At 41.4% G+C, this 12,091-nt stretch overlaps 1 protein-coding gene across 2 annotated transcripts in view; it reads right to left on the bottom strand.

Moving 5' to 3' along the window:
• Nucleotides 1-298: 298 nt before the first annotated feature.
• The window catches only part of LOC134287880 (uncharacterized), a 45,140-nt gene continuing 33,347 nt past the window's right edge, over nt 299-12,091 (bottom strand). The window contains exons 3-11 of one of the 2 annotated variants that reach the window (XM_062851016.1): nt 11,956-12,060; nt 11,806-11,893; nt 11,228-11,571; nt 11,010-11,162; nt 10,857-10,943; nt 2,244-2,611; nt 2,105-2,182; nt 1,596-1,908; nt 299-1,531 (exon numbers count right to left, since the gene is read on the bottom strand). In XM_062851016.1, the coding sequence (XP_062707000.1) occupies nt 1,184-1,531; nt 1,596-1,908; nt 2,105-2,182; nt 2,244-2,611; nt 10,857-10,943; nt 11,010-11,162; nt 11,228-11,571; nt 11,806-11,893; nt 11,956-12,060 (1,884 nt within the window). In that variant the 3' untranslated portion in view covers nt 299-1,183. The remainder of the gene's footprint in view (nt 1,532-1,595; nt 1,909-2,104; nt 2,183-2,243; nt 2,612-10,856; nt 10,944-11,009; nt 11,163-11,227; nt 11,572-11,805; nt 11,894-11,955; nt 12,061-12,091) is intronic. The other variant, XM_062851017.1, reaches the window with a different exon arrangement.

Here is a 12,091-nt window from a genome sequence, read left to right as displayed (position 1 = left end):
CGAATTGGCAATTCATAGCCTTAACCTGGAGATTCCTGGGTGATTTGAGAGTGATCTGGCGAGTGTATGACGTTCGATGCTGTCAGCAGGCAGCTGCAAACTTATTAAAATTGCAGAATCAGTATTATCTTTGCAGATATAGTTTAATAAAGAATTTAAATGAAAGAATAACCTGATACAACATCAAACCCTTCGTAGTTGACAGAAAATCTTTCAGTAAGGACGTTAGTCTAAGACCATTGTATTACCTCAGCAGAGAATGTGATATTGTGCAACAAAATGAAAGTTCTACAGCCGCTCCAAATCTTTCGTCATATTTTTACTCACTTTCTCGCCAGCCATGTCCGAAGTTCGTTTTGCATCAATTTATACTTCAATGTGTGGGTAGTTTGTTATAATAAATTTTAGTTATCGGTGTGTTGCGTTATCTGCGTAATACATATTTCGATAGTCCACTTCACAGTTAGAATATCTTGTTTGAGCTAAGTAACGAACCCTGCTTCTTCCACCACTTATTCACTTCTTGTTTGCCACTTGTATTATCATGGTTTTCAGTTTTCCAAGTAACTAAAGATCTGACCTAGGAATGAAGTACCTACTTTGATATGCGGTTTCTATGACTTTCCTTGTGTTAAGATGCAAGTTTTGATTACTATTTGATCTGGTTCGGCTTGGCGTGACAATTCGCATGCATTTGCTTGTATCCACCAGCTATAACGGACCCATTCCTTTACTTTCAAAAGTAATTTAAAGCGTGTTTGTTTTGTTGAGTATAACAAGTGAACTAAGTTGCAGTTCCTGTAAGCCAACCCGCGATGTTTGGCTTTCCTACAAAATTGCATACTAGTGAGCATTAGTCGCAGTATTCATCAATTCAAAGATAACTTGAACTGATGTGTCCTGCTGTCTGGCTAGAAGCTTGGAGTAGTTTTGTAGATATTCGATTCAACTGCTAGTTGTAACAAATAAAAGATTGTGCTGTCACTTGCTTATTAAGTATTCGTTCTGCTTACCCAAACTATAAGCTACTGATAAGAATTTTAAGTAAGATTTATAATAAAGTGTCATTGAAAACAGTTACGAATTTGCGAGTTTTTTTTTTCTGATTCTTAGAACTTTCTCTTTTAATATAATTTTATAAAAACACCCATTCCCGCCCAGCAAAATGAACAAAAAAAACAGATTACACCTGTCGATTTGAGATCACTCTGATTAACGAGCTTGCGAATGTGCTCCTGCTGCTGTTAGTGTTGACACTGGGCTCCATTTTGATACTATCTACATCAGTGTTGCCAGTTTTGGAGGATCCTCCCAGCGATGGTGGTCGATCCGGAATTCGTATTTTGAGCTGTTTCTTCCGCGTCGGTGGGGGCTTCGTTGGAGCACGTGGAATGTCTGGAAGGTTGCAGGTATCCTTAAGATAGTTATAAACTGTACCAACTCTGTCCAGTAGCCGCTTGGAGTACCGATGAGCCGTTCGGTCTACCACTGACGGTGACTTGATGCAATCGTCGCCACCAAACTCGCACACCTTAAAATAATCGAGTATTTAACCATATTTTTACAAAAGATAAGATGTACTGCCCCATACATACCCTATAATGATGCAGAATGGCTGCATCGGCTGGCACGTTGAGCGATCCCCGGCCGGGACAAAATTCCCACACAAAGTGATTTCCAGCTTCGATAACGGCTTCCGGCTTGCAAATGTATTTTGAGCGTTGCTTCTGCGGATGCAGTTTCGAGCGTCGTCTCGTTTTTCTCTGCGTCGTAAGGGCTGCACGCAGATTCGCCTCAGGCGATCCGTCATCCAGTATGGCATCGTCGTCCGCAAATTGCAAATAGAAAAATGCATTCTGGAAGGAGTATGCTCCCGTGTTTCTGCTGTTGATACGCTTTGAAAGCCAACTGAAATATAGAACGTAGGATATGAGTATTTCAAACATACAATAATTGAGTTTCGAAGGATTTCCTGTCGCCATTCAATTCAACTTTCTAGAGTGTTTTGTTTATTTTTTTTGCCAACTTGCAATATTGATACGCAATGTAGCAATAACCTTTATAGCCCCAGCATAACTTTTGTTTTGTATGGAGAAATACTTACTTTATAAGATCGATTAAAGTGTCGTTGTGATGTGGTATGATAAATTCATCTAAATCAATCAGTGCAACATGGGAGTATCTGCAAGAAAACAAAACTATGTTAAAGCCATATTAGAGCCTAAAACGTCAACCCCTCTCACCTATACATGCTTCGATAAAGGCAATCGTTCAACGATGCAAACAACCCTTCCGTGCGGATCTCCTTCTGGGATCGCATCCTCAAATTCCACGGCAAAATATTTACAGTGATCCTCGGCTTCTGGTACGGTGTATTGTCGCTCAGTTTTGTAGGACCCGCCTCATGGTGAACGTCGTTACTCTCGACAGAGGGACCGGTATTCGGTTGATCCCCAGCTGGGGCAAAAGGGGTTATCAGCGGAGGGAGATTGCCACTGACATAGTGCTGCAGGATGCAACTCGCTTTCGGTCCAATTGTGTGATTGTAAAAGGTGAAGTGTGTCACTCCCAAAAGACTGTTAAGCTCCAGAAATTCCAGCATGTAGAGAGCCTGTGAATGAAGAAAACGGCGATGATAAATGTAGACTTTCATTGTGGAACTAAAAATATCAACTACACTTTTTAATAACCGTGTAGTTTTACGACTGTGGATTCTACACTTGATAGAAATTTCTCGGGTCTGTCAGTCTGAGTGGGAAGCAAAAGGCTGTTCTGCTCCTACTTAATAAAAGTATTTAGAAACAAGTGTGTATAAATATGAACAAGGCTAATCTCATTTGTTTTCCGATTCTCTATTCTACATGAAATTCTCATTCCATATGTATTAACAAGTTTTCGATACAAGTCATTTTTAAAATAAATTTAGAAGTATATAATATCCATGTTATAGTGTTTTGGGCATTTTACACTATCGATCTGCCTATTACTACCTCTTCTATCCCAGTGACAGGCTCTGTTGTCAACATGTTTTAACGGCCCCAAAATGTGTTGATCAAATAAAAATGGACCCTTAATATCTCTATTGTCCATCAATACTATTGGTATAGGCTTTTCATTGGCGTGGACTCTCCTGAGTCGATAATTAAATCCAAGTCATCCACCGGCAACACGATATCCGACTAAATGAAGTGTTCTACCTTCTGACAAAAAATGTGAGAGATCCTTGACTGCTGTTCAGAGCATAGGAGTCCGTAATTTTCAAGCGATTGATCCTTTGTGGCTGCGGATTTCCAGGCAGCGATTTCTAGTCATTATTTGCTCCGATATTCCAATCCGGTGGTCCAAAGATTCGAGATCGAAAGCAGACTTGTCAGAGCTGGTTCAGATAAATGCACCTGAATGCAACATTGTTGTCTCCGATAGAAGAATACCTTGGATTATCGACGAGGATCGAATGAGCCGTGGAGTTGAGCTACTTGACGTATATGTATGCTCTATGCACTGAACCTGCGGATAAGCACTGTGGATTAATTTTAAGGAATTGGAATTTCCTAGCCGGTAAAAAATATTAGGAAACCATCCGTTGTTTTTTAGAGAAGGTCATCATCTGCTGTTAAACGTAGTCCAATCCAAATCTTCAGTCGAACCGCCTTTGAAAACAACCGTTGTAATCAGTTATAGTCCTTGTCGTTTTTTCACTCATCTTCAAATGTGTCAACCACAGTATTCTTGAAAATAAGGGACGCGTTCTAGTTTTTTCAAGCTGCCATTGATTTAAGGTATCTTCCTTTCTTATGCAACGAAATCAATCTGCTGAATATAACACTTCTGATGGCACTGTCCATGGATCACCGTTGAGTGCACTGCTTATGAACTTACATATATAGCAAATATCAAATTGTTGTTTTGTAAACTTCCTCTATTGTAAACAAAATAAAAAATTGAAACAAAATTGTTCCAGAAGAAAGGGGACACTGAAAATGTCACACTTTCCTATAACATTTTAAGGTGTCTTACTGCATCACTAAGTTTTCAAACGAATCATTGACTTTTTGCTTTTCAATGATTGTTCGCCTCGCATTTTTGAAGTGATAAAAAACTGTCAATTCTGCAGCAACGCAGCAAAAAAAGTATCATCGCAATCACTGCGAGTGAGCGTATAGGATGATACTTTTTCATACAAATATTCGCTTTGGTGGCAGAGAATTATCACTTTGAAATTTTCAGGCTTATATCCAACATGGCTGCCGATGCTGATGATGCCGTAAAAAGCCTTAAACGACTGGTACGATGGCGAATGTGAACAGTTTAAAAAAGAAAAGAATGTAGCATGGGCGAGAATGCTGCAACACCGTACGAGAGCGAATGAGGCACGTTACAGACAGGCGCGGAACAGGCAGAACCCAGTCTTCCGGATAAAGAAGCGCCAGTAGGAAGAACGAGATCGAGAAGCGATGGAAGAGCTGTACCGCGCTAAGGACACACGAAAGTTCTACGAGAAGCTGAACCGCTCGCGCAGAGGCTTTGTGCCACAAGCCGACATGTGCCGAGATAATCACGGAAATATTCTCACGAGCGAGCGTGAGGTGGTCGACAGGTGGCGGCAGCATTACGATGAGCACCTCAATGGCGACGTTGCAAGCACCGAAGGTGGCGCGGTAACAGATCTAGGAGTATGTGCACAGGACGAAAGGCTTCCGGCCCCTGACCTTCAAGAGATTGAGGAGGAGGTTGGCCGGTTGAAAAACAACAAAGCCGCTGGAGCAGATCAACTACCAAGCGAGCTTCTAAAATACGGTGGAGAAGCACTAGTGAGAGCACTACACTGGGTCATTACCAAGATTTGGGAGGAGGAAGTATTACCGGAGGAATGGATGGAAGGTATCGTGTGTCCCATCTACAAAAAGGACGACAAGTTGGATTGCGGGAACTACCGCGCGATCACACTACTGAGCGCTGCCTACAAGATACTCTCTCAAATTTTATGCCGCCGTCTATCACCGATTGCAAGAGAGTTCGTGGGGCAATATCAGGCTGGATTTATGGGTGAACGCGCTACAACGGATCAGATGTTCGCCATCCGCCAGGTGTTGCAGAAATGCCGCGAATACAAAGTGCCCACACATCACTTGTTCATCGATTTCAAATCGGCGTATGATACAATCGATCGAGAACAGCTATGGCAGATTATGCACGAATACGGATTCCCGGATAAACTGATACGGTTGATCAAGGCGACGATGGATCGAGTGATGTGCGTAGTTCGAGTATCAGGGACACTCTCGAGTCCCTTCGAATCTCGCAGAGGGTTACGGCAAGGTGATGGCCTTTCGTGCTTGCTGTTCAACATTGCTTTGGAGGATGTAATAAGAAGAGCGGGGATAAACACGAGTGGGACGATTTTCACGAAATCCGCTTGGTTTTGCCGATGATATTGATATTATTGCTCGTAAAATTGAGACGATGGCGGAAACGTACATCCGACTTAAGAGTGAAGCCAGGCGAATCGGATTAGTCATTAATGTGTCGAAGACAAAGTACATGATGGCAAAGGGCAGACAATTAAACGTTCCATAATAAATACAAAATTTCCCATAAATAATTCGAAAAGTCCCAGTGAAGAAACAGGGGTGTAAGCATTCATAAATTACAAAAGTTCCATAAACAAATAGAAAAATGCATAAATAAATCAAAAGTTTCCATAAATAATTGATTTTTGAGTAATTAAAAAAGTCAAAAATGCAATGAATAAATCAACTGTTGCAATAAAAAAAGCCATTTTTCCTACCAAATAACTTCGAATTTTCCACAAATAAATCCGATTTTTCCATAACAAATAAGAAAACTCACAATAAAAAAATATCGAAAAAGCAATAAAAAATTCAAAAAAATGCAATAAAAAATGACTAAATTACCCATGAAAAACAAATGCATGAAAGTATGAGGCAGTGAAATGCTGAATCGCCCTTATATGACTGTAACGACTGAAAAGCCTGCCTAACTATGATTGCAATTTACCGAGCAATCGCTTGCTGTCCGAACTCGCTATCGCTCGTCGGACCTAAAAAAGGGATAACATCTATGTTTGCATTATACCGGGAAAATTCTTGGATCTGTGGTTTGCCTAGAACCGAAACGATGCAGTTGCGGTTCATCGGATATCGGAAACTTCGGCGGACTTCTGCCGCCTCAGTTCCTCAATCCTCTATGCGGCTTCGCCGCATGGTCTATGTATTTTTTTTTGGTGCAAAATGCATTTACGTGTATTGCTCGTTTTTTGACATTTATTGATAATTTATTTTTTCATTTATTGTACTTTTTAAATTATTTATTGCTTTTTCGATATTTTTTTATTGTGAATTTTCTAATTTATTATGGAAAAATCGGATTTATTTATAGAAAATTCGAAGTTAGTTGGTGGGAAAAATGGCTTTTTTTATTGCAACAGTTGATTTATTCATTGCATTTTTTACATTTTTAATTGCTCAAAAATCAATTATTTATGGAAACTTTTGATTTATTTATGCATTTTTCTATTTGTTTATGGAACTTTTGTAATTTATGACTGCTTACACCCCTGTTTCTTCACTGGCACTTTTGGAATTATTTATGAAGAATGATCACTTTCTTATGAGTCGTTTATATTTTAGCCGATGGCAAAGGGCTCCAGGGAGGAATCACCGCGCCCGCCACCCCGAATTCATATCGACGGTGATGAAATCGAGGCGGTTGAAGAATTCGTGTACTTGGGCTCACTGGTGACCGACGACAACGACACCAGCAGAAAAATTCAGAGGCGCATTGTGGCAAAAAATCGTGCCTACTTTGGACTCCGCAGAACTCTACGATCGAATAAAGTTCGCCGTAACACGAAGTTAACCATCTAGGGTAAGTGTGCCGATCGTTGTGGTAACAAGGTAAATTAACTTAAAAAATATGATCTTTTATCTAATGAAGGGTTTCAAAACGTTAGTAGATAGTATCCTATCCAAATTTTCCCGGAAAAATATGAAAACTATCGTTTCTCTCTGTTTTCGATCAAAAATCGCATACCACAACAATAGGCACACTGTTCCTATTATGGAGGTAAAATTTAATTTCGGTTCCTAATGTTGAAATCATATGGGATACCGTAACATTAGGAACACTACCGCAACAATAGGAACACTGCAGCAGAAATATTAAGGAAAATATTTTTTTTAAATAGATTTTTGGGCAAATCTTAAGCACACAAAATGTGCAATCTCATAATTTAAGCATAATACATCTATTAAAAATGCCTTTTGGTAACATTTCTTTCGAAAAAGTGCTCAAACGCCACTACCGCAACATAAGGTACTACCACAACGAAGGGAACAATTACCCTACAAAACGTTGATTAAACCGGTCGTCCTCTATGGGCACGAAACATGGACCCTACGTGCAGAGGACCAACGCGCCCTTGGGAGTTTTCGAACGGAAGGTGTTGCGTACCATCTACGGCGGAGTGCAGATGGAAGACGGGACTTGGAGAAGGCGAATGAACCACGAGCTGCATCAGCTGCTGGGAGAACCAACCATCGTCCATACCGCGAAAATCGGGAGGCTACGGTGGGCGGGTCACGTCATCAGGATGTCGGATAGCAACCCGATTAAAATGGTTCTCGAGAGTCATCCGACCGGTACAAGAAGACGTGGAGCGCAGCGAGCTAGGTGGGTCGACCAAGTGGAGGACGATCTGCGGACCCACAACAGCCATGGACCGAGTGGAATGGAGGCGGCTACTATGTACAGCAGAGGCCACCCCGGCCTTAGCCTGACCGGTAAGGTAAGTAAGCAGTGCAAAAACAAAAAAAAAAAGACAATCAACCGTGAGATGAACACGGGGTTGGTTAATTTCGAGCCCTAAAGAAGATCCCAACATCTGGATGGAAACGTTGGCGATGAGATAAGAAAATCAACGCTTTTCTTTGACTGAAAGCCAAAATCCCCAGCGAAAGAAGTCAATTTCACAGTCGAACATCTACAAGTTTTATACAATGTTTTAAGGATCTCCTGGATTAGTTTTTAGCTAATCTCTGGTAAAATTTCCTGTAGAGGTTTCTGGAAGATATACCCGCTGAAATATTTTGAATTTTCCCACATTGAATTATTGGAATAATCTCTAGTGGAATTATTGAAGGAATATATGGAGTAATCTTTAAAGAAATTCTCTGAAGGAACACTTGCAGAAATGCCTAAAAAAATCTGTTGACATTCCTTTGGGAATCCCTGGAGATATTCCTGGAGGAATCCTCGAAAAAAGTCCTGGAACAATCACTGGGGGAACCTTCATAGATATCCCAGGAGAAATTCCCGGTGGAATGTCTGATGGAACCCATAGAGGAATTCTTGGAAAAAATCTGGAGCAATCTATGATGGAATCACTGAAGGAAAACATCCAGGGGGAACTCGTCGATGCATCCTTGCAGAAGTATCTGTAAAAATTTCTGAAGGAATTGTGGGAGGAATTCTTAAAGAATTTTTCGTAACAAACCCTGAAACATTCAATATCGGAACCCTGCAAGATGCCTATGGAAGAATTCACGAAGGAGTAGCTCCTGTAGAAGTACCTTGTGGAATTTCTGAAAGAATCCCTGAAGAATAAATTCAGTTCCCAGGTATTTTGCTCTTAGAATGATATTCATTTGAATTGAATACTAGTGAAAATTCGTGTGCTAGTAGAACATTCTATAGTCCTTCTTTGCCTTACCTAAACCGTTTCCGGCATATCTGGAAAATTTGGTATACTGTTTTTTATTCCTTGAATGAACATCACAAAATTAAGTCATTCAACCAAGCTTGTGATTTAATTATTTGGTTATTTGGTATTCTATGGTAAGATTGAAGTGGTTTTCTTGGAGACATATTTGGCAAAATTTCCTGTGGTTTTCTGGTAAAAAAGGTTTGATAATTGTGGATAAAAACCTTAATTTTTAGGACAGTTTATTTTTTGAGATATTCTGGAACTCTGATAATCTTTGAGTTGGCTCGATTTAAAAAAAATAAGTCTGCTGACCAGGGGGGGGGGGGGGCTCGCCCCCCCTGCCCCCCCTTTGGCTACGTCCATGCATACACTAACTTCTCTGTTGAATAGTTATCTCTTAGATCTTTAGTTCGTAATCGTTTGCCTCTCTCACTGTGCTCGGTGAAATCTTTTATAGGCCTTCCATTTTTCGCGACCACAGAACTGCTCGCTGCCGATTGATTAAATGTAACGAATCCCTCCAACCAATCGACATTTTCGCTTTCAAGATGAACTACCAGCATGTCATACATACTTTGTCTTAGCCGCATTCACCACCAGTCCGACCTTTGCTGCTTCACGTTTCAGGCGGGTGTACTGTTCTGCCACCGTTCCTAATGTTCTAGCAATAATGTCCATGTCATCCGCAAAACAGACAAATTGGCTGGATTTCGAGAAGATCGTACCCTGGCTGTTGTGCCCGGCTCGTCGCATAACACCTTCCAGGGCGATGTTGAATAGTAGGCAGGAAAATCCATCACCTTGTCGTAGTCCCCGTCGAGATTCGAATGAACTCGCCGAAATCCTTACGCTACTCTGCACACCGTCCATCGTTGCTCCTATCAGTCTAGTCAGCTTCCCGGGAAAGCTGTTCTCGTCCATAATTTTCCATAGCTCTGTGTGGTCGATACTGTCGTATGCCGCTTTGAAGTCGACGAACAGGTGATGCGTTGGGACCTGGTATTCACGGCATTTCTGGAGGATTTTCCGTACGGTGAAGATCTGGTCCGTTGTCGACCGGCCGTCGATGAAATCGGATTGGTAACTTCCCATGAACTCATTTACTTTAGGTGAAAGACGACAGAAGATGATCTGGGATAGCACTTTGTAGGCGACATTCAAAATGGTGATCGCTCGAAAGTTCTCACACATTAACTTGTCGCCTTTCTTGTGGATGGAACAGATTTCCCTGTTCTTGACTACTAACTGGTGCAGACAGGTGGCCAACTTTTCCGGGCCCATCTTGATGAGTTCTGCTGCGATACCGTCTTTACCAGCCGCTTTGTTGTTTTTGAGCTGGTAGATGGCATCATTAACTTCCCTCAGCGTGAGAGTTGGTTCGTTCCCGTCCTCTGCTGCACCAACATAGTCATTTCCTCCGCCGCCTTGGTCCACCGTGCCTACATTCTCTTCGCCATTCAGGTGCTGCTTCCACCTTTCGATCACCTCACGTTTGTCCGTCAGGAGGCTCCCGTCCTTATCCACAATAACAGCATGTTATTGTCGTTGTTAGTGACACATCATTCTTTACATGTAATTTCGGACCTGATTAGGTGAACCGGTCATCCGGTGGCCACAGAACAGGTTCTGGGGACCTTGGAATCTCCGGTAGAAATGGCCAACAAGAATAATGGCAAATTTAAATATTGAAATTGATCCCTATACGCCTGAAAATATGCAGTTTAAAAAAACTGAAAAGTCCACATTCATCTCTAGACATCAATGAACTACTAGAGCGACTTGTGGAAGTTGCTTATAAGGAATTACAATTAAAGCAGCGATTGAGTATTTTCACCCCGCTGATCAATGTGACCTCGGTTTACGGTATTATTTTTCTTATTTTTATAACAGGTCGGATTCGATTATCCGGAATAAGGTTTAGAAGCTTCCTAAAAATATATCTGAGGAATGGAACGATCTACAAAGTTGAAATTTTGACTCATTACTAATCAAGGAAATGTCCAATTTTCTGCTTCCTACAGCTTTCTGTTGTCTAGATATATGTTTAGAAAGCCTCAGAACCCGACTCCAGATAATCGAGTCCAACCTGTATTCATATTTACGGTCAAAATTTTCCAAATTGTAAACATACCTGATCATAGTTGAAATGCAATGGCTTCACACATACTCCGATACTGTTCGGAATGTTGCTAAACGTGCGATTGTTAAAATCGGGATCCTAAAAATTTTAAACAATTTTAAGACATTCAACGAAAGAATTGATTTTTATACACCACAAACTTACATTATCGTTGTTCCTCAGCAGTAATACGTTTCCGGGTGGAGATTTAATTTTACTAACTACACTAACTGCGTACGGTATCTCTGGAAATGGACCACGAATTGGACAAAGGATGAAGCAAGCACTGTACTTCAGATTCCAATTCTCTCGAATGACCTGAAACAAAAATGTAAATTTTACCGCTTATCGTTTTATTTCTCATTAAACGCATTGTTTGTTACCTTCACCCTCGCCATCACCGACGCCGATCGATAACGTGTGGAATTTGAACCCGTTTGATACCAAAACCGGCACCACACCTTCTCCGGGCCGCGAGTCTTCGTGGCCCCTATAATCCGCACCAGCTTACCGTCCCTCCGGTCGTAATACGCCGAAAAAACGAAAAATTTATAACGCGTCCCGTTGACGATTTCCCAGGAGCCATCGGTTGGACGCATGTCGGTCGGGTACTGCGGAAGGCTTTGCTCCGTTTTCGACGGGAGCATCTGTCCCCATGGTATCACCGGAAGACTACGCTGCTCGGCTGGATCTAATTGTACGGTCATACCAATAGACAGTTTTGAGTCTATGATGATGTTTTTTGAGAAAGGTGCACGTTTCAAAGGAAAGGTCTAATTAGGAACTATAGCTACCGAAAATCTACGGGGGAAATGTGTTTCTCGCATGCAGCAAATATGAAGGTTTAAGGGAACATACGCTCGAATACGACAAATCATTTGCTACGAAATCAATTTAAAATCGTTCCAATAAAAATCCACCAAATATGATTGACATGCGACCGCTTGAAACCGTTCCATACCTTTTTGATTTTTAATTATATTTTTTATAGCTGCATTGCCGTATTTTGTCTCACGCACGAAAATACCGGTATCGTCCAGATAATCGTCCTGTCGAAATAAACCGCATCAATTAGTCGTCTCCATTTCGACCTACATCATGTGGAACCAACCTTAACATCGTCATAGTCGGGTACGGACTCCCCGAAACGACCACCGCTACTTCCATGCCGCACGATAACTCCTCCGCCCCGACCTCGATCATCAATCATCAGCACCTAGCAAAAAAAAAAAAGTGGAGTGGAAATT

The sequence above is a fragment of the Aedes albopictus genome, chromosome 2, assembly GCF_035046485.1.
Source record: "Aedes albopictus strain Foshan chromosome 2, AalbF5, whole genome shotgun sequence".
Classification (NCBI taxonomy): domain Eukaryota; kingdom Metazoa; phylum Arthropoda; class Insecta; order Diptera; family Culicidae; genus Aedes; species Aedes albopictus.
Note: the sequence above shows the minus strand (reverse complement) of the source record. Positions and strands in the feature narration are given on the sequence as shown.